The 20,039-nt window shown below is 35.1% G+C and overlaps 1 protein-coding gene across 1 annotated transcript; it reads left to right on the forward strand.

Moving 5' to 3' along the window:
• The first annotated feature begins 3,696 nt into the window (after window positions 1-3,696).
• ZCCHC10 (zinc finger CCHC-type containing 10) lies at window positions 3,697-18,023 on the forward strand. The gene is given in 4 exon segments (XM_044661899.1): window positions 3,697-4,003; window positions 14,362-14,523; window positions 16,199-16,240; window positions 16,898-18,023. Coding segments are annotated over 4 exon segments (651 nt in total). The 5' UTR covers window positions 3,697-3,824; the 3' UTR covers window positions 17,166-18,023.
• The last annotated feature ends 2,016 nt before the right edge of the window (window positions 18,024-20,039 follow it).

Raw genomic sequence — 20,039 nt, forward strand, 5'->3', positions numbered from 1 at the left:
ATAGGGCATAGGCCAAGAGAGTAGTAAATACACCTCTCCTTAGATTGTACCATCTTAGAAGAACTGAAAACTTACAGATCCCTAGAATATCTCTGAAAGCAGATGTACAAAAAAATTGAAGCTAGGAACAGTGGCCCCTCCACTCCAGAAGCAGAGCCCAATTTAAAATGAAAAGTTGAAAAAAAAAGCCACTAACAACAAAAAAGGTTACAGAAATTTACTATGATGACAGGGGAGATCAAAACATAAGCTCAAGAAGACGACAAAGTTAAATCTACTTTGCCAAAGTATCAAAGAAAAATGTGAATTGTTCTCAGGCCTAAAAACAATTCCCAGAAGATCACAAAAAGAAGTTTAAAAATTAAATAAAAGAGGAAGTGGAAAAATTGGGAAAAGAAATTAGAAAGATGCAAGAAAATTGTGAAAAAAGACTCAACCGCTTGGTAAAAGAGACATAAAAAATACTGAAGAACAATTGGGAAATTGGTCTTGACCAAGGACACATGACAAAACCAGTGGAAAAGTGCGTCGGCCATGGGTGGGGGGATTGCGGGGGGTGAAGGGGAAAATAGGAGCATGAAACATGTAATCATGTTAAAAATGATTATTAATAAATGTTAAAAAAAAATACTGAAGAAAATAATATCTTAAAAAACAAAATAGGCCAAATGTTAAAAGAGGCATGAAAATCTATTGATGACCTTCTTAACAAAGCAAAATTGGCAAAATGTAAAAAGATATTCAAAAATTCAAGAGAAGAACTCTCTAAAAATGCAGAATTGGCCACATGGAATAGGAGGAACGAAAGCTCACTGAAGTGAATAATTTCCTAAAAACTAGAATTGGGCAAATGGAAGTTAATAATTTCATAATATTAAAAAATGAAATCAGAAGAATGAAAAATAGAAGAAAATGTGAAATACCCCATTGGGAAGACAACTGACCTGGAAAATGGATCAAGGAGACAAAACCATGATAAAAAAAAGCCTAGATATCATCTTTCAAGAAATTATCAAGAAAAACTTTCCTAATATTCTAGAATTCATAGGTAAAGTAGTTATTGAAAGAATTCACTGATTACCTCCTGAAAGAGATCCAAAAATGAAAACTCCTAGGAATATTATAGCTAAATTCCAGAGCACCCAAGTCAAGGAAAAAATATTATAAACAAGCAAAATAAAATATCATATAGAATCAAATTAAATCAAATATCAAAATAAAATAAGATTTAGCAGCTCCTATATTAAAGGATAAGAGGACTTAGAATATGATATTACAGAAGATAAGAGATCTAGAACTTCAATCAAGAATCACCTACCTAACAAAACTGAGTATAATTCTTCAGGGGGGGAAAATAGGTATTCATTGAAATAGAGGACTTTCAAACATTCCTGATGAAAAGACCAGAGCTGAATAGAAAATCTGACTTAAACACAAGACTCAGAGAAGCATAAAAAGGGAACCAGCAAAGAGAAATCTTAAGAGTTGATAAGGTTAAAGTTTATCCTTAATAAGGTTAAACTATTTACATCTTCTAGGTGGGAATATGAACACACCTTTTTTTTTTTTTTTTTTTACCAATTCTGTAAAAAGTCATATCAAAATTATTGCTTAAGGGGCAGCTGGGTAGCTCAGTGGAGTGAGAGTCAGGCCTAGAGACAGGAGGTCCTAGGTTCAAATCCGGCCTCAGCCACTTCCCAGCTGTGTGACCCTGGGCAGGTCACTTGACCCCCATTGCCCACCCTTACCACTCTTCCATCTATGAGACAATACACTGAAGTACAAGGGTTTAAAAAAAAATTTATTGCTTATTCAAGTAATTCAGTCACCACTTTATGTTTTATATATATTTATATGTGTGTTTTGTACTTGTCTATCTGGGTCTGTATATGTATAGAGGTTGTCTCCCTTTAGGATGCAAGTTCCTTGAGTACATGAACATTATGCCTTTATCTCTGAACTCTGAGAACCTAAACTTGTGCCTGACATATAGTAGGATTTAATAAATGCTTTCTTATGTGGAGGAAATATACAAAATCTCTGTACTGTATGGAAGAAACAACTCAGGCGAAATACCCTTAAAGATCAAAAAAATATAGTCTGAAATATTGTGTAAATAAAGACAGTGTGATTCCATCTGAAAGGGAAGTCTCCACTATCCTTAGACCTTCAGTTCCAGCTAGACATTCTGATGGTCTGATGAGATTAATTACAGTTAAACACCCCTACTCAAAACAAATCTGATCTGGGGCAATACCAAGGTTACTCCAAAATTAAGATGTTTTTCCCCTCTCTGGAAAAAAAATTACCCAGCATGCTGTCTAATAGGTTCCTTATGCTGTGTAAAATCCTATATATGTGTATATTTTTCTTTATTCTGAGGAGTTGCTAGTCACCTGGCAACTCCACATCAGCCAATTAAACTATCTTCTAGCCTCACCTTTATTGGTCAGTTTATATTGACCAAATGTATTTGCTGATGTCTTATTCTTGGTGACCCCATTTAGTGTTTTGTTTTTTCCAAAAATACTGGAGTTGTTTGCCAGTTTCATTCTCCAGCTCATTTTACAGATGAGGAAACTAAGGCAAATAGGGTTAAATGAATTGTCCAGGGTCACATAGCTAGGATTTGTCTGAGCCAGATTTGAACTCAGGTTTTCCTGACTCCAGGCCCAGCACTGTGCCTGAAATGGAATTAGGAGGAAGAAATTACTCTTCAGAAGGATGTTAGGATCCCTGGACCAACAAAACTGATTGAAAGGCTGGATCAGAGGCCATGATATGAGAAAGTAAAAAATATTCAGTGTTGTCTTCCTCTTTCTTCTTACCTCAGTCCTTGTGAAGAATTAGAATTTTTGGCTCAGGAAGTAGGGAGGGGAATGGGAGAAGAGAAGGCAACATGCCTATTCTGTCTTGAATGTAATAACTCATATTAATAATAGGATAAGCAGTAGCTAAGTGGCTCAGTGGATGGAGAGCCAGGTCTGGAGAGAGGTCCTGGGTTCAAATTTGACATCAGACACTACCTAGTGGTGTGACCCTGGTCAGGTCACTTAAACCCCTATTGCCTAGCCCTTACTGCTCTTCTGTTTTAGAACTAATACATAATATGGATTCTAAGATAGTTGATAAGAGTTTAAAATAATAAAGTATGGAAGATGGAGAGGGTGAACACACCCCAGTAAGGGAGGAGGAGGGTAGAGAAAGGAAGAGCATAAAAAATGAGAAGGCGCAAAACTGGTTTGGCAATTGCCCCACCAGAATATTGTCAGGACATAGCCCCTCGGTAGGAGCCCAAAAAAGAGAGATCTGAGAGAAAGGCAGGACATATAAGACTGAGCTCCTCCCCATTTCCCATTAGCTACATAGCTTTTGCACTTCTGTGGAACTCTTCATCATGCCTTGAACCCTGGGAGACAAGACACACCTCAGGGTGGGAGGGAGGACTGAATACCCTGGGATGGAGGAGGAAGCCTGAGAGACGCCAGAACCGAGGCAAGAGGCCGGGGCAAATAGGACACGCCCCCAGGTGCTGGAGAACGCGCTAGACACGCCCCCAAAGGGAGGTAAGGAGGGAAGGCAGGGCACGCCCCTTACCCCAGATGTCCCGCCCACTTCCCCCTCCTTCTGGGGCAAATGACGGCGGCTCTGATTTACATTTCTCGGATCCATCCCATATCTTCCCATTCTCTTCTCCCCACAGAGAAGGGCAACACTGCTCATGATCCTGAATCTGGGAGTCAGAGTTGGCCGTCTGTCTCTTTCCGGAGGGCTCCGGCGGAAAATATCCGCGATGATCGAGTCCTCCCAGGTCCCGGAGGAAGATGGCGTCCACTATTGGGAGAAGACCTGCCTGCCCCTCTAGCCGTAGCTATTCCCGTCTCTATGGCCTCCAATGAGTTCTATTTCCACCTAGGGGGAACTTCCCAGGATGCATCGCAGTGGTCCCGGTTCTCGCTAAGATGGCGACTCCCATGCACCGACTTATCGCCCGGAGGCAGGCGTAAGTGAGGGCCCCCCGCGGCGTAGGGATTTCTTCATTCTGTTTCCCACAGCCTTGCTAACTTTCTTTGAGGGCCCCTCAACGTCTCTGGAAACTGGGGGGCCCTCTATCTTGGGTTGAGGGGCAGTGAATGGACAGCCTGGATGTTGTGGGCCTTAGGGAGAGGGAGACTGGCCTACGTGGGAGAGCCCTCGGCCGGCAACTTTAGGGAGGCGAAGCTCGGGAGGCCTCCCTTTATAGCAAAGGAAGGAATGTCCAGGTTGTTTAAGAAAACCGGGACAGGAAAAAGTCTTCGGTTGTTACTGAAATTGAAGTTTCTTTGTACACCCCTGCCATCACTACTGATGGCTCTAATCTGCAGATTAAAAACTTCTCATTGTTTTCTTTCTGTCTTATTTTTCTCACTTTTTAGTAGATGGTGAAAACCTCCTAATTTAGAGACCTTTTTTCAATTGGGGAAAATTACATGAAGATTGTGTTAGCTTCAATTACCCTATTGATGCATTCCCAAAGCAAATGTGGTATTGAAGATTCTAGTATTAAATAGTAAGTAAAGTATAAGGGGTCACGAAGAGTCTGACACGATTGAAAAACCACTAAACGACAAAAGTATATAATCATTGGAAACAACAAATATCCGTTCAGCAAACCCAGAAAAAATCATTTGTAGATCCTAGGAGTCCCATTCTAAAGGCATAGAACTTGAAGACACTATAAGTGTCTAAAAAAAATTAGTATCCAAATTTTTAAAAGCAAACATGAATATTCTGGTCATTATGTAAATTATAGACTATCAGAAAGTTTTGCTATTAAAACCAAGACAAAAAAAACTTGCTTAAAAGAAATAAACACAGCTATTTTCTTTTATCACATTTTTTACAAAGGTAAATATATTCTCGTTAAATTTATTCTTTGAAGCTTTTTGATTTGTTTTTCATTATGTAAGTATGAAGAAATATACACAATTACAAAGTTGTACCAGTTGAAAAACATTTTACCAATTTTTTGTGGCAAAAAATTTACAAATAATACTTATTTGGAATCAAAATAAGTAAAAATGTATTCCTGCTTTATTTACTCTCTATACTTCTAAAACTTGGATTGGAACTTTAACTTGAAAATAAGTCCTTTTTTTTGTTTTTTATTTAAAGGACACATAAGTTACAAAAGTCAAGTCAGCAAGCATTTATTAAGGGAAGGGTTAAGAAATGAATATTGGATCCTAGTTTTTTTGAAACCAACTTATCAAAAACTAGACTATTATACAGTGTTCTTTTGGCTTGCATTATTGTAGCTTACATAGGTTCACATTTATTGTGGTAATCATATAATTAAAGAAACTTAAAACTTCTAATAACTTTATATAGGACAGGCAACCAGCTAGGACCTTATTCTTGGCCAGCACTACACTTTGTATTTTTTTTTATTGGAAAAGAACTTGTACTTTTCTATAGAAAAATCCAGAGCAAACAAATGAATTTGTTGGGCCAACTAGTTAAAATTCTGTCATATGCTAAACTCAATTTTAGGTGTTATTAATGCTCTAGGGCAGGGGTTGGCAAGGTATGGCTCTTTCTGCAAGAGCCATAAAGTCAATTTTTTTTCAGGCACCGTTACAGGAGCACGCACTGTTAACACTGTACGGCTCTCACGAAATTACATTTTAAAAAATGTGGCGTTTATGGCTCTCACGGCCAAAAAGGTTGCCGACCCCTGCTCTAGGGTCAACAAGACAAACATCAAAAGTTATTAAGCAAATTTATCAAATGATTGTATAGTTTAGTTACACACCACAGGAATTTAGGAAATAAAAATATTTTTTTAGCGAGAATGGAAACATTGGGCCTTTAAGCTTTTTTGGGGGGAGGAATAGAATTTAGATTGGTAGAAAGAGAGATGGAAAGGCAAGCCATACAAGAACAACAATTTGAGTAACTATTTTAACCCAGATATGAATTTGGTGTGTATGGGACCCAGTAATTGGATTAGCCTGATGGGAAATGGAATTTTATAGGTTAAGTGGGTTCTATTGATAAAGGCTGTTTCAGAGGAGGAAGGAATAAAATTTTAGAAAATTTCATGAAAACTCTGAAACCTAAAATTTCTTCATTTTAATAGACCTATTGATCTCATTCATGTTGGTATTCCCTCTACCAGAGCAGATCACATATCTTTTCCTGAATAATTTTTACCTGTATATATTTTGATGGGTTCATGATCACTTGAGGTAGATAACCTCCAGTAATGCAGATCACAACCTATTAATGTCTTCTCATGTGTCACTTATTTATGCCCTCCTATAATTTATAGGAGGTCCACCAAATATAGTGAGGCCTTCCTTAAATCTCTTGTTGATTCATGGATACTGTGGAGTATGTCAGGTATCCCTTGCTCTCTTGACTTGCCCTTCTTCCTTCTACTGACTTCCTTTAAAGATTCATGTGTGTCTTCCACATATATTCTGTTGAGGATCTACCTAATGTAATAGAAGCTTTCCTCTAGATCTTTTAATATTTGGGTTTATTTCACTCTCAACATTAGTCATGATGTTCTGTTTACATTTCCTTGATAATGTTTTCATGGCATTTTTTGTGTGCAAGACTTCCTTTGGCAATATCCTACAATCAATTTCAGAAAACCTTTTTCTTTTAAATATTTATTAATGCCTACAACATGCAAGGCATCGCATACTTAGTATTAGAGATATTTTTTTAAAGCCCTCAAGGAGACTTATGAAAAGAATGCTATCCACATTTAGAGAAAGAACTGTTGGAGAAGAAATGCAGAAGAAAACATATGATTTATCACTTGTTTATTTGGGGTTTTTGTTTTAAAAGATTATTACAAAAATGAACGATATGGAAATAGGTTTTGAATGATAATACATGTAAAATCCAGTGGAATTGCTTGTCAACTACAGGAGAGGGAGGAGGACAGCATGAATCATGTAATCTTGGAAAACTCATGTGTAGATTTGTTATTGGAATAAAATAAAGAAAATATAAAAATAAAATAAAGTAAAAAACCCTTGAGGAGCTTACATGGAGGGAAATATAAGCTAATTTGATGAAAGAAAAGGAATAAACAACTGGGGAAATCAGGGAAGACTTTACTGATAAGGTACTATCTAAGGAGACAAAGATTCTGAGAAGTGAAGATGAGGAGTGACTTTCAGAAGTATGGAGTAAAGTTTTTACAAATGAATCTGGTCAGAAACTGGAATCTCAAATTCTGAGAAGTCTTAATTTGTCTAAAAGATACATTGTGAAGGGGAGTAATGTTGGAGAGAGTTTGTGGAAAGGCTTTTAAGTACTAGGTTGAAAATTTTTTATTTTAAAGGCAGTGAGGAGATTCAGGAGGTTTTTGAGCAGGAAGATGACATGGATAGATTTGTGCCTTAGAAAGATAATTTTGGCAGTTGTGGATGGGAGAAAGTAAAGATTAAAAATAGGGAGGCTGTTCTATTACATGTCAGAGGGCTTAAACTAGGTTAGTCACTGGATGGGTGAAGGGAGGTAGTAGATATAAGAGGTTATGGTATTAACTGATTTGATGTGAAGAGTGAGAATGAGGAAAGAATAAGGGCAAGGTCATAAATCTAGATGTCTGAGTGAATAGTAGTGCCCTCAGTAAAAACAGGAATTTCAGGAGAGAGATCAGTTTATTATTACAAACTCCTGTTAGAGAATGTTATGTTTTGGATATATTGAGTTTGAGATGCCAAAATGATATCCAGAAGATGTTCACAAGAGAGATTAGGTCTGGTTATATAGATTTGGGAATCAGTTGTATAGATGTGATCATTAAATTTATAGGAAATGCTCAATTTTTCAAGAGAGAGTATAGAGAGCAGAAAAGAGGGCCCAGTTGTAGATCGTTGGGAGATCTATTGGGGCAGGAGACAGATAATTAACCATCAAAGAAGGAGAGATGAGGAGAATTAATAAAAAGGAGTGCTGGGGAGGAGATGGTTAACAGAGGCAAAAGCAGTAGCAAGATTAAGGAGAATAGTAACTAAGAAAAGGACATTGGATTTGGCAATTAAGTAAAATTTTGACTCCAGAAGATTAATGATAAAATTTACCTCATGCTTCTGTAGAGAGGCAGCAGATAAATTATGAGTGTAGAATGATGTATTCTGCTGCAAACTTGGCCAATGTGTAGATTTGTTTTGCTTGGCTGAACTTTGTTATAAAGGAAAGTTTCTTTAGTGCAGGAGGAGTATTATTGGGAAATGAAAAGGCATCAGTAAAATTGAGCACAAATTTTGTCAAGTATCAGGATGGAAGCCACATTGTAAGTAGTTGAGAGACTAGGAGGGAGTGAAAGAATTGAATGTGAAATACTTTTTCTAGGAATTTGGGAGGAAAAAGGAAGAGATCTAGAAAGTTGCTTAAGAGCTTGGTAGGATCAAGCAAAAGTTGTTTAAAAAAAAAGATGGCCTGGGCAGCTAGGTGGCTCAATGGATTAAGAGCCAGGCCTAGAAACTGGAGGTCCTAGGTTCAAATGTGACCTCAGACACTCCTACCTGTGTGACCCTGGGCAAATCACTTAATGGCATCTACATTTTCAATTTTCCAAACTAGTAGAATTCTGTGGTTTATAACTATGTAATATTTAGAAGATAATGGAGTTAAAAAGATGAGGATTTGGGAGGGGAGATGGAGGTGATCAGGAAGCAGTTTGAGAATTCTGAAAGTTCTGAACAGCTTATACATTTAAAAAATATTTTCCCTTTCAAAAGAAATAAAAAAAAAAAAAAGAAATTCACTACCACCTTTTTTAAAAATGAGGTCCATTCAATCAATACTGTGATTCTTCCAAGGAGAACAAAACAAAAATACATTGTGCCTGGATTCTTTGGTTCAATATAAGGAGCAAAGAGGAGGAGCTTTTTTTCCTTTTTTTAAAAAAATGTTTTTGGTAGCTTTAATTTCTGCATTATCATTGTTTCCCAAATATATTCTTGTCCACTCCACTCCCATTCCTAGAGAGAGGTTCCCTTGTAACAAAGAATTTTTGAAAAGGGGGGGAAAGGGGGCAGCTGGGTAGCTCAGTGGATTGAGAGCCAGGCCTAGAGACAGGAGGTCCTAAGTTCAAATGTGTCCTCAGACACTTCCCAGCTGTGTGACCCTGGGCAAGTTACTTGACCCCCATTGCCTACCCTTACCACTCTTCTGCCTTTGAGCCAATATACAGTATTGACTCCAAGACGGAAGGTAAGGGTTTTAAAAATAATAATAATAAATAAAAAGGGGGGGGAAGAAGTTTGCCCTAACTGACCAGCATATCATCAGAATCTTAATAGTATATGCAATGTAAAGTGGTTCCCAAACTTTTTTGGCCTACCTCCACCTTTCCAGAAAAAATATTACTTAGCCCCCCCTGGAAATTATGAAACTATTTATTGAACTCAGAATAGAATGTAATACAAAAAAAGTGACCATCATCACTTCCCTCGATCACTGCAGCACCCACCAGGGGGTGGTAGTGCCCACTTTAGGAATCACTGTTCTACACTCTTAACTCTCCCACTTCTGAAAAGAAGGGAGGGTAGTGAATTTTCTTCCATTTCTTCAAGGCCAAGCTTTATTAAGATTCTAGCATTTGGTTTCAGAGTTGAGTTTTTTTGGTTCTTTTCCTTTATATTCCTCTAGTCATTGTGTATATAGTTTTCTTGGTTTTGTTTATTATTATGACTTTCTGTGTTCTTCACATTCTTTATTTCTTGTAGCAAAGTATATGCCATTCATGTGCCATAATTTACTTAGCCATTCCTCAATTGATGGGGCTCTCTTTTATTTCCAGTTCTTTGCTATTTCTAACCACACTGCTATAAATATTTTGGTGTATGTAGAACCTTTTTTCCTTTTAACCTCCTTGTTTATAGTTTGTGATAGGATTGTGACAGGATTTCTGGGTCAGTGGGAATGGACATTCTAGTCTCTTTTATAGCATAATTCGAAATTGGATTAGACTAATTCACAACCCAACTAACAGTGTATTAATTTTTTTGCTTATAAGAGATATTTTAAAAAATAATTTTATATCCATTTAATTTTCTGATAACTTGTTAATACTTGCAATTTTCTACTTTTAAGCATCCTTTGGAATCTGTTTTAAACCCTGTAAGCATTAGATATAAAAAATTGGTTTGGAGGTTTACTTTGACCTATGTCATTAAATAATGAATTTATATTAATTGTGAAGAGAGATTTTTGATTGACTTAGAGCCCTGATGGCAAACCTATGACACACATGTCAGCACTGACACACATAGCCATTTTGATGGCACACGGCTACATGCGGCCACATACAGAGAAGTATGTTATTTAAACTATAAATATTGCAAAATTATGTTGTTTTTTTTCTCGAAGTGACACACCACCTGAGTTATGCCTGGTTTTTTGGCGAATTTTGACACACCAAACTCAAAAGGTTACCCATCGGTGACTTAGAGCAAGTTAGGAATGAGAGATGGAGAAAATGTCAGTTTGCATTCTTTGAGAAGCTTGCCCTGTCTAATAAAGAAAAAAGATAATTTTGTGCATAAATATTTAAGAGGATTCATGAGCTCATTAATGTGGGCATTCACACATATGTAAGGGTTCTTCTGTAAATTCTCTGCAAAAGATTTATTCAATCTGCTAGAAATTTCTATAGGTCTAGTAAGAGTTGATGGGTATCAGTGCAACATGCAGGCTATCCTATCTACTTTCCATGTATTATAGACCCACCTCTTTTTCTAGTCATTCCTACTTGTTCTTGGTGATGTATTTTATGTCACTTCTTGCACACAGGTTATCATTAGTAAAGTATTGCAGCCTTGTTTTGTCTACAGTTCGATTCAACAACATTTATGAAGCACCTACTACATTCAAGGAAGTATGGTAGGTTCTGGGAATACAGATATGTAATATATCTTTCCATTAACCTTTGGGTGACTTGTAATTTTGATTCTTGAAATCATTGTCCTTTGTGGTTGATTTACAACCATAGAGCAATACCAAGAGAATACTAGTGTTAAAATATAGGCTTTCATGGTAATTAATTAAGATTGCTGAAAGCATTATATAGGGTCTTAAATGCAATTCAGACTGCTAGCCCCATTTGTGCAAATCATGTACTAATGGACTTATTTAATTGACTGCCCATCCAACTGCATGTTACAATCATGGCTATGACATTCTTCACCTATTTGAATTTTCCCTTTAAATTATTAGACCATTCTTTTTTTTTTTTTTTTTTTGAATGATGTAAATCTCATTGAGGAGACTCTAGAATTCTAATACTTGCTTAGATAAGAATAGTTAGTTTTAAACAAAGAGAACATGGGGGAAATTAAACTATCAATTAGGAGTTTGATACAGATTCTGCCAAGAATTTCCTCCATGATTGTGAAAAAATTTGGCAGGCATACTCCTATTTTATGCCTCAATTGATATTTATTATCAGGAGCATTGAATAAATCTCTCAGTGGTGGCATCTATTAAAGTATCTTATATAATCTTCACAGATGCACAATAGTTGCCTTTTTAGAAGAGCTTAGCCAAGTTTATATGTATAGTCTACACACACACAGAGTCAATAAATAAAGGGGTGCTATTATATTCTTTACACTTCTTTCACCTCAACTCTACATCTTTCTGAGTCCTTATCTCCTTAAGTCTCATATCAAGTTCTGCCTCTTCCTTAGAAGCATATGCAAAGGTGTGTGTGTGTGTGTGTGTGTGTGTGTGTGTGTGTGTGTGTGTGTGTATAGTTTTANGTGTGTGTGTGTGTGTGTGTGTGTGTGTGTGTGTGTGTGTGTGTGTGTGTGTGTGTATAGTTTTATACATGTTGTCTCCTCCATGAGATTGTGAGCTCCTTAAGAGTAGGGACTGGTTTTATTTTTGTTTTTTGCCTTTCTTCCTTTCCCTAGTGCTTAGCACAGTGCCTGGTATATATAATAAGTACTTAATCAATTCTGGTTGATTGATTTGACTGAAGGCTTCCCAATAATCTTCTTCCTTTGGATGGCAGTGCTTTTTCCCTCCCTAAATTGCATTGTATTATGTTCTTTTTTTGTATGCATGTTGTATACCTCCAATAGACTCTTTGAGGATAGGAGTTTTTAAATTTTATTTTTGGTCTTTGTATCTCCAATAAATGATAATGGTTGTCAGATGTGTACCTGTGAAAATGTGATCTGTTGTAGAGAATCAACTGGAAATCACTCATCCTTTTTTTGTGTTCATCAATACAACAGAGATGTGTACATTAGCCATGCAAGTGCTGGATTTAGAGACAAAAAAGACATATATTTAAATCCTGGCTATGCCACTCTGGCAAGTCACTGAACTTTTCTAATTTTTAGTTTCTTCAGCCATAAAATGAAGGAAGTGGACTAGATGATCTTTGAGTTCTCTTGCATTTGTAATCTTATAAAGTCTCTTCAGTCACCTTTTGTAGTAATACCATCTATGATCTTTTCCATTATAGGGAATATTCCTCTTTGAATTATCTTGAAAGTCAATCTCCGAGTTCCTTTAAAATTATGTTGCTTCTGACACAGATGTCTCCTGTATGAATTTGATCAAGTATTTCCCAACTTCTTTACTACAGTTGCCTCTATATCAAGTAGTAAGGTATTAACTAGCCAAATAGGATTATTCTCATTGATGATAAGTATAGATAAATATAATGTCAGCAGATCTTTTTCATTTTATGCCTGTTTGTTTTCCACTCAGTGTTACCCATAAGTGATTTAAGGATAATATTGCTTAGTTGGAAGCCAAGCTGGTTTGCTTTCCATTACTGTCATCTTTTGTCATCTCACTTAATAAGTTTGTACTCTGAATTAATGTTGCCATGTAATATAGATCCTCTAAAATAAAAAATGGGAATTTTCCAGCTCAAGTGTCAATGGCTAAATTTCTATAAGAAATTATGATAATCACAGGGATGTATTTTGTCTATTTTTGTTCTTTTTCAAAATCATCAGCTTATGTATGACAGATTGGAGCTATTTTAAACATATATGTAATTTATTTATTTTTTGAAGTCCTTACCTTCCATCTTAGAATCAATACTGTGTATTGGTTCCAAGGCAGAAGAGTGGTAAGGGATAGGCAGTGGGGGTTAAATGACTTGCCCAGGGTCACATGGCTAGGAAGTATCAGAGTTCAGATTTGATCTCTAGGCCTGGCTCTCAATCCACTGAGCCACCCAACTGCCCCTCGAGTTATTGTAATTGGATTTTTTTTCTCATTTTGGTTGTTTGTTCAAATTTGGTCATATTTTTAATCTGTATTCCAACCAATCTGCTCACTCTGAAATGATTTCCTTGTGATAACCTTTGAAATTATAACCTTTCTAAAATATGATAGAGGCCATTGTTTGCTGTTTCTATTACTTTTGGGTTCTCTTCTTGAAGAAATTCATGATATATTAATTAGCACAAGGCTTTTAAATATTTTACAGGCTTTTGACCACTTAAATTTTTTAAGCATGAGCTATATTTTCTAACATTTTCCATCCCTCCATGCCCATGTTAACATTGAAGTTATTTGAGTATCAAAATATATGTGGATTTGGTTTAGAAGATCATGTCAAGTTCCTCAGAGAATTTAATTATTACATCCTCTGCAACAGACATTGGTACATTAGATTAGATACAGTTATCTTCATGGTGGTCTTTTTGCTTATGCTTAACTATAAGCACTTTAGGATTGAGTTGACCAGAAATGATGTTTCTTGTTGCCTTTGGGCACGTGATGAAACCAATTCCACGAACTCCTTTATTTGTCTCCAAGGAAAACCTGTGAGCCACCCTTCCATTTAGCTGCAACTTATTTTTTGTCTTCTGGTTTCATTTATAGTGAGAATGTCAATATGAATATGAACCAGATAAAAGGTAGGTTTTCCTTTAGTATTTATGAATAATATATCACATTTAACTGTTTTGCTCATTGTTCATCACCTGAGACAGTCTTTAACTCAGGATTCACACATAAACTTTTGGAAGTCTGAGCAGCCTGGGAGAAATTAATAAATTGAAATCCTACCATATACCATCTATGCTTGTTAATCTAGTGTCATAGGTAATTTAATATTCTTTTTCTCCTAGCATATTTTAGTAGAAATGAAGACCAAGTATCTCATATTGTAATGCTTCCCCTTTCTCCAAAAAAAATTGTATTTGAAAATTATTCCTGATCTTGTTGAGACAGCACAAATAGTTGAATCCAAGATGAAACTTTAAGTTAGAAAATAAAAATGTGTTTTTTTTAATTTCTTATTACTTATATTTAAGGGCAAGTTGTGTCATATTTGTAAGTCAAATCTTATTGTTGTTCTTATATATATTGCTTTTGTAGGGAAGCAAATAAGCAACATGTGAGATGTCAGAAATGTTTAGAATTTGGACATTGGACATATGAATGCACAGGAAAAAGAAAATACTTGCATAGACCTTCAAGAACAGCAGAACTTAAGAAAGCTTTAAAAGAAAAAGAAAACAGATTATTATTACAACAAAGGTAAGTTTACCTGGTCATTTACATGATGATAAAAGGAAGAAATAGATTTTCTTTTGTATTTATTTAAGGTAATTGCTTAGCATACCTTCTCCAGATTTAACATTAGAATTGCTATGAAATAAGGAATGTATAAGATACAAATTTGAGTCTTTTCCTGTTTATTGAAGATTATGAGTAGGATACTTGTGAACTCTTTACAGTAGCAAAATGTCATTATCCCTAGGCTCAGATTTTAAAGAATAAAATAGTAGGTAGATAATCAGACTCACTGGAGATTTTGTTTTGTTGGGATTTTTTTCACAACACAGATGGAAATACCTTAATTAACAATCTTAGAGATGCCTTTTTATATATAAGTGCAATAGATAGTGACTACAACTACCAAAAAAAAAATGATGACAATGTGATGAATGTGTGTCTATCTTGGTTCTTGGTAAATGCTTGTGGATCTCATTTCACTCTCCAATACAACAAATAATAAATTTCATTTATTTAATACAGTTGATCTTGATTTCCTTAAAGATCTTAAACTCACTTAATGGCATAATAGGAGTTTCAGGAAGTTAGCAAGAAAACATGTATTAGTTGTAGATGAGCCAGAATAAAAATTTTAAAATAAAAACAGCACATTAGTACTATAATACTTGTATAACTTTCGAACTTTATTTTTGTCATAGGGCTGGAAAGATATCAATAGATCATTTGTTATTTCTCTTAAAAATTTGCCTATTGTATATGCTTGTATTTGGCAAAAAAACATAGCAGAAGAGCCTAGCATATCAAGTTTCTGGTTTTAGAACCAAGTGATTTGATTATATAGGCCATTGAGATATCTTTTTCACTTACATGTGCTTACAGATACTTGCAACCCATAGAAAATGTATGAGTGGTCTTAGCTGAAAGGTGGCATCTTTACTCTTTAAATTTTATAATATTTTAAAAGCAGGTCAATGCTAACTCAAAAATTTTAGTCTTGTTTTGGCATAATTATAAATTGCTGTATATGAAACCATTCACTTGGTCTGTATCAAGACTTTGGCTGACGTGGTCACTGTTGTGCATAACATTGTAAAGAATTTGACTGTTCATATGACAAACCCTAATCTGCTATAATAGTTGAATAGATGACTAGTTATATTATGTATAGTTTTAATTTAAGACTTCAGTGAATCTGTGATTTCACTGATATAGGTATTTCTTCCATCAGTGGAGATTATAATTGTGCATACTTTCCCATGCTGGGTAATTTTTATTCATGTTCTCTCATAAATCCTCAACAGAGTATCCACCCAGGGTATTAGAGGCCTTTCTGTATGTAGGTTTCATTTTTTATATTTTGAGGGGATCATTTCATCCTTTGCATTATCCATTAGTTAACTCTCACTCTTTTATTCCATGACTTATTTTTTTCCCATATTATTCCATTCCCATCTTTTCTTTTTCTGTTCATAAATTCTTTTCTAATTTTACTTCTTTCCACAACCGACAATAGAAAATTTCTACTCAATTATAACAAAATATCTTGTTTTCTGATTGCACAACTGTTTTTCTCTAATGTAAATGTCAGTTTGGGGGATAGTAAGGGGTTGTTTTTGCATATGTATTATTTATTTATTAATGGGAATTTCTCTCTCTCTTCCCTTTCTTTCCCCCACCCCCAATGTTTTATCACTAGCATTGGAGAAACTAATATAGAAAAAAAGACCAAGAAAAAAAGGTATGTGTGTCTTTAGGAACATTATATGGGGTATATATCATAGTGGTTGGAGAAAAAGAGAGCAAATGACTAGAAATAGTAGTCACATTTAAATGTTAGAGATCTGTAAGGTTGTATGTGATTCAGCACTAGGACATCTTTAGACCTGCTCTTCTCCTTATCTTTTTTCTATTTACTTTTTCCTTTTCTTTCTATTTTTCTCTGTTTCCTTTTGGGATGGTAGAAAGTTTGCTTGTTTTCAGTCGTGAAAAAAGCATAAAGTTGTGTATAACCAGTTTTCTTGTGTTCTGAAGTATTTAACTCTAAGAATGTTAAATATTAACTTTATTTTATAAGGTTTAGACACAAAAGAAAAACCTTTTTAATACATTGGAATGTTACTATTACTCTTAAGCATAGAAGAATTCATTATGATGTGAGCCTATCTTGCATTCCCGTCCATGAAAGTCTTAACTAGTGAAGTACCAAGAGAAGACATGACTATGTGGAATAACATTATCCTGTATAAAGCATTCTCAAAACAGGAAATCCAAGGATAGCATCCCAGTGAGGCTTTACTATATTAAAGAAGACTTATTTTTCTTAAACATATAAGTACTCTTTTGCATATTTAAATAACAGTAGCTTCTCCTTAGACTAACTTTCATTATCTGTTAGGTCTAAGAGTGTTACCAGTTCCAGCAGCAGTAGCAGTGGAAGTTCAGCCAGCGACTCTTCATCAGAGAGTGAAGACTCCTCTACCTCTTCTTCCTCTGATGATAGTGATACTGAGGAAAGCTCTTCTACTTCATCCTCATCACCTTCCTCAACTAGTTCTTCCTCTTCCTCTGATTCTGAGTCAGATTCCAGCTCTTCCTCCAGCACCAGCTCTAGCACAGATAGCAGCTCTGATGATGAGCCACCAAAGAAGAAGAAAAAGAAATAGAATTCCTTTAAGCATTTCTGATCATTTAGGACTGATGAATTGACAAATGCTGATGTGTTTCTTCAAAAGGGAAGTTGGAATATGTTGTGGCCAAATGGATTAACTGGTTAAAATTTCTATAATTCAAAGCTTTCTAAATGTTTCACATTTTAAGGGCATAAAGATTATTAATAACAAAATATGTATGTAAAGAGTTTTTTTTTTAATTTTAAGGTGAATTTTATTTTATTTTTTATCTTTAAAACATATCTTTAAATTTAATCAAAGCTGAAATCCAGTAAATCTGGTATTTATGTAATGAAATATGTAAACTTTTTCTCTTTGTGATATAAATGCCATATCTTGTTTATATGTTGGTATTGTATAAGCTAACACTTGTTTCACTTGTTTTCAGGATGATCCTGTAAAATAAATGGGAACAATTAATTTCTCATGGTTTTGCCTAAATATGACTATATTAATCAGATTGAATACAGTGTTACTACTATGAGGGTGTCATCTCATTGTTAACAATGTGTTATATTTCAAAGTTATCCTCAGAGGGTATGTTGTTTCTGGGATTTGTTTTAACTTAATGTCAGAAATGAACCGTAATGAGATCTGTGTTAATCTAGTGGATATTTTCATTTGTGGGCAACAGTTTTCAGCTTGCTGGGGTATTTTTTATTTTTTTCTGATTCCCTACATACTCAGAGCCATACTATTTTGGAGATAGAATGTCTGATAGGAAAACAATCATCTTGAATAAGCTAAAGGGAGAAGAAAAGAAAACTGAAATTAGTTTAATCTTGGTGCCTTTTGATAAAAATATGTGATAATAGAAGAGTGGCTGCATGAAAGGTTGAATTAAATGTTTTGTTTGAGCACTTAAATGAAGATATACATACATACATATATATGAACATATATATGTAGGTGTGTATATATAAATATTTCTTATATATGTGTGTATATGTATGTGTCTGTGTGTATGAAATCTGAAAAAAGATCCTAACGAAGTTACCATTCCAGAAGATTGGCAAATAGAGGAAGGGGAGATGAAATAGAGGATTTTTTTTAACAAAGTTGAGACAAAATAAGTTGCCTTTTAATTTCAAAATACCCAAAAGAAAGATTCTTCCCCTTTACTATTTTTGCAATTATTGTGTTGCACAATTCACATGGTACTTACGTTGATATGAGTGTATGTTGGATAAATTCAGTATGTTTACATATACAGAATGTATACAGTAGTTGAAATCCAGCATGAAAGATGCAGGTTAAAAATGAAATATTATAGAATTATACTTCTTAGTAGATAACAATTTGTTGTGAGAAGTTTGGTCATTTTCTCCTGTGATGTAATCCCTTTTTTGGGGTAGGGTGCAACATTTGTGGGAAAAGAGTTTCAGATATCCTGATTTTTGTTTCAATATAGTGTAAACTATGGATATTAAACTATTTTTATATTTTTATGAGAAAGTAGTGTAGAGTTACTTTTAAATAAAATGTGCTTCTATTTAAATGTTAAAAATAAATATCTTGTCAGTCTTAAGGAGTCTAATTATTTGTTTTATAGAATCACTTGCAAAGATTATAAATAAATTACTAGAACATTATTTGAAAGACTCATGTTAAAGAATGTACCAGTTAACAGGGAAACAATAAATTGTCAAACAAGCACAATTTACTAAGCTAATTTTCTTTATGGATATATTAATGTTTGGAGCTGTAAGACTGAAAAAAAAAAGGTTGATAAACTCTCAAATTTAAAATTAAATGAGGGTCACAGTTTCTTAATATAAATATGTTAGAGAATGAATCTCAATCCCTTTTTATATAAAATTGAGGAAACCCTGGAAAGAGTTAACAGTTTACCTAATGCCACTACTAGTGACAGAAATGGTATTTGGATTGAGATATGACATCCTTGTCTGTTATTCAGGGTTGTCTTGCTTTTCATGACCTTGTGTGAGGTTTTCTTGGCAAAGTTACTGGAATAGTTTGACGTTTCCTTTTCCACTTCACTTTACAGTTGTTGGGGAAACTGAGGCAAATGGTTAAGCGAATTTCCCATGGTCACAGAGCTACATTTAAATGTTCGAGACTGCATTTGAACTTAGGTCTTCCTGACTCCAGGCTGAGGGCTCTATCCTTTTTGCCACCTAGCTGACTCTGGTACTACTTCAAAAGAGATTTATCAGTGAGCTCTGTCCAAATCTTTTCCAACATGGAAGATATGAGGGAAAGAGCCAAGTAGGAGGCTCATAAATCATCATTGTTGTGTCTGATTCGTTGTGACCCTGTGGACCATACTATCTCTTGAGTTTTCTTGGCAAAGATACTGGAGTAGTTTTCCTCCTCCTCCATTGGGTTAAGGCAAACAAGTGACTCGTCCAGGGTCACACTGCTGATAAGTGTCTGAAGTCAAATTTGAACTCAGGTCTTCCTGACTTCAGGCCCAGCATTCTATCCACTGAACCATCTAGCTGCCTAGCTATTTGCCATTACTAGTAACTAAACTGCAAGCATAATCCAAAGCCCTTTAAGCAGTAATTTTTGAATTTCTACATGACAACACCCAAGTTTTCAAAATACATACAAATAGGAAGCATGGAAGTGAGTCAGGTCTACCTTCAAAAAGCAGGTTGGAAATTTGTCTATCACAAGGTTAAAGGACAAATATATTAAAGAACTTAAGAGCAGTGACTGCCTTTTGCATTTGTATCTCTAGTACTTAGCATAGTACCTAGTGCATAGTAGGTATTTAATATATGCTTACTGAGAGAAAATTACTTTTTAAAAATTCTATTCAAATGGTGCTTTCTAGCATCAAAGGGGAAAACATAAGCTGGAAGAACAGGAAAGGTAACATGGGTCACAGGGCCACCATTT

Source organism: Gracilinanus agilis, chromosome 2 (genome assembly GCF_016433145.1).
Source record: "Gracilinanus agilis isolate LMUSP501 chromosome 2, AgileGrace, whole genome shotgun sequence".
Taxonomy (NCBI): Eukaryota; Metazoa; Chordata; class Mammalia; order Didelphimorphia; family Didelphidae; genus Gracilinanus; species Gracilinanus agilis.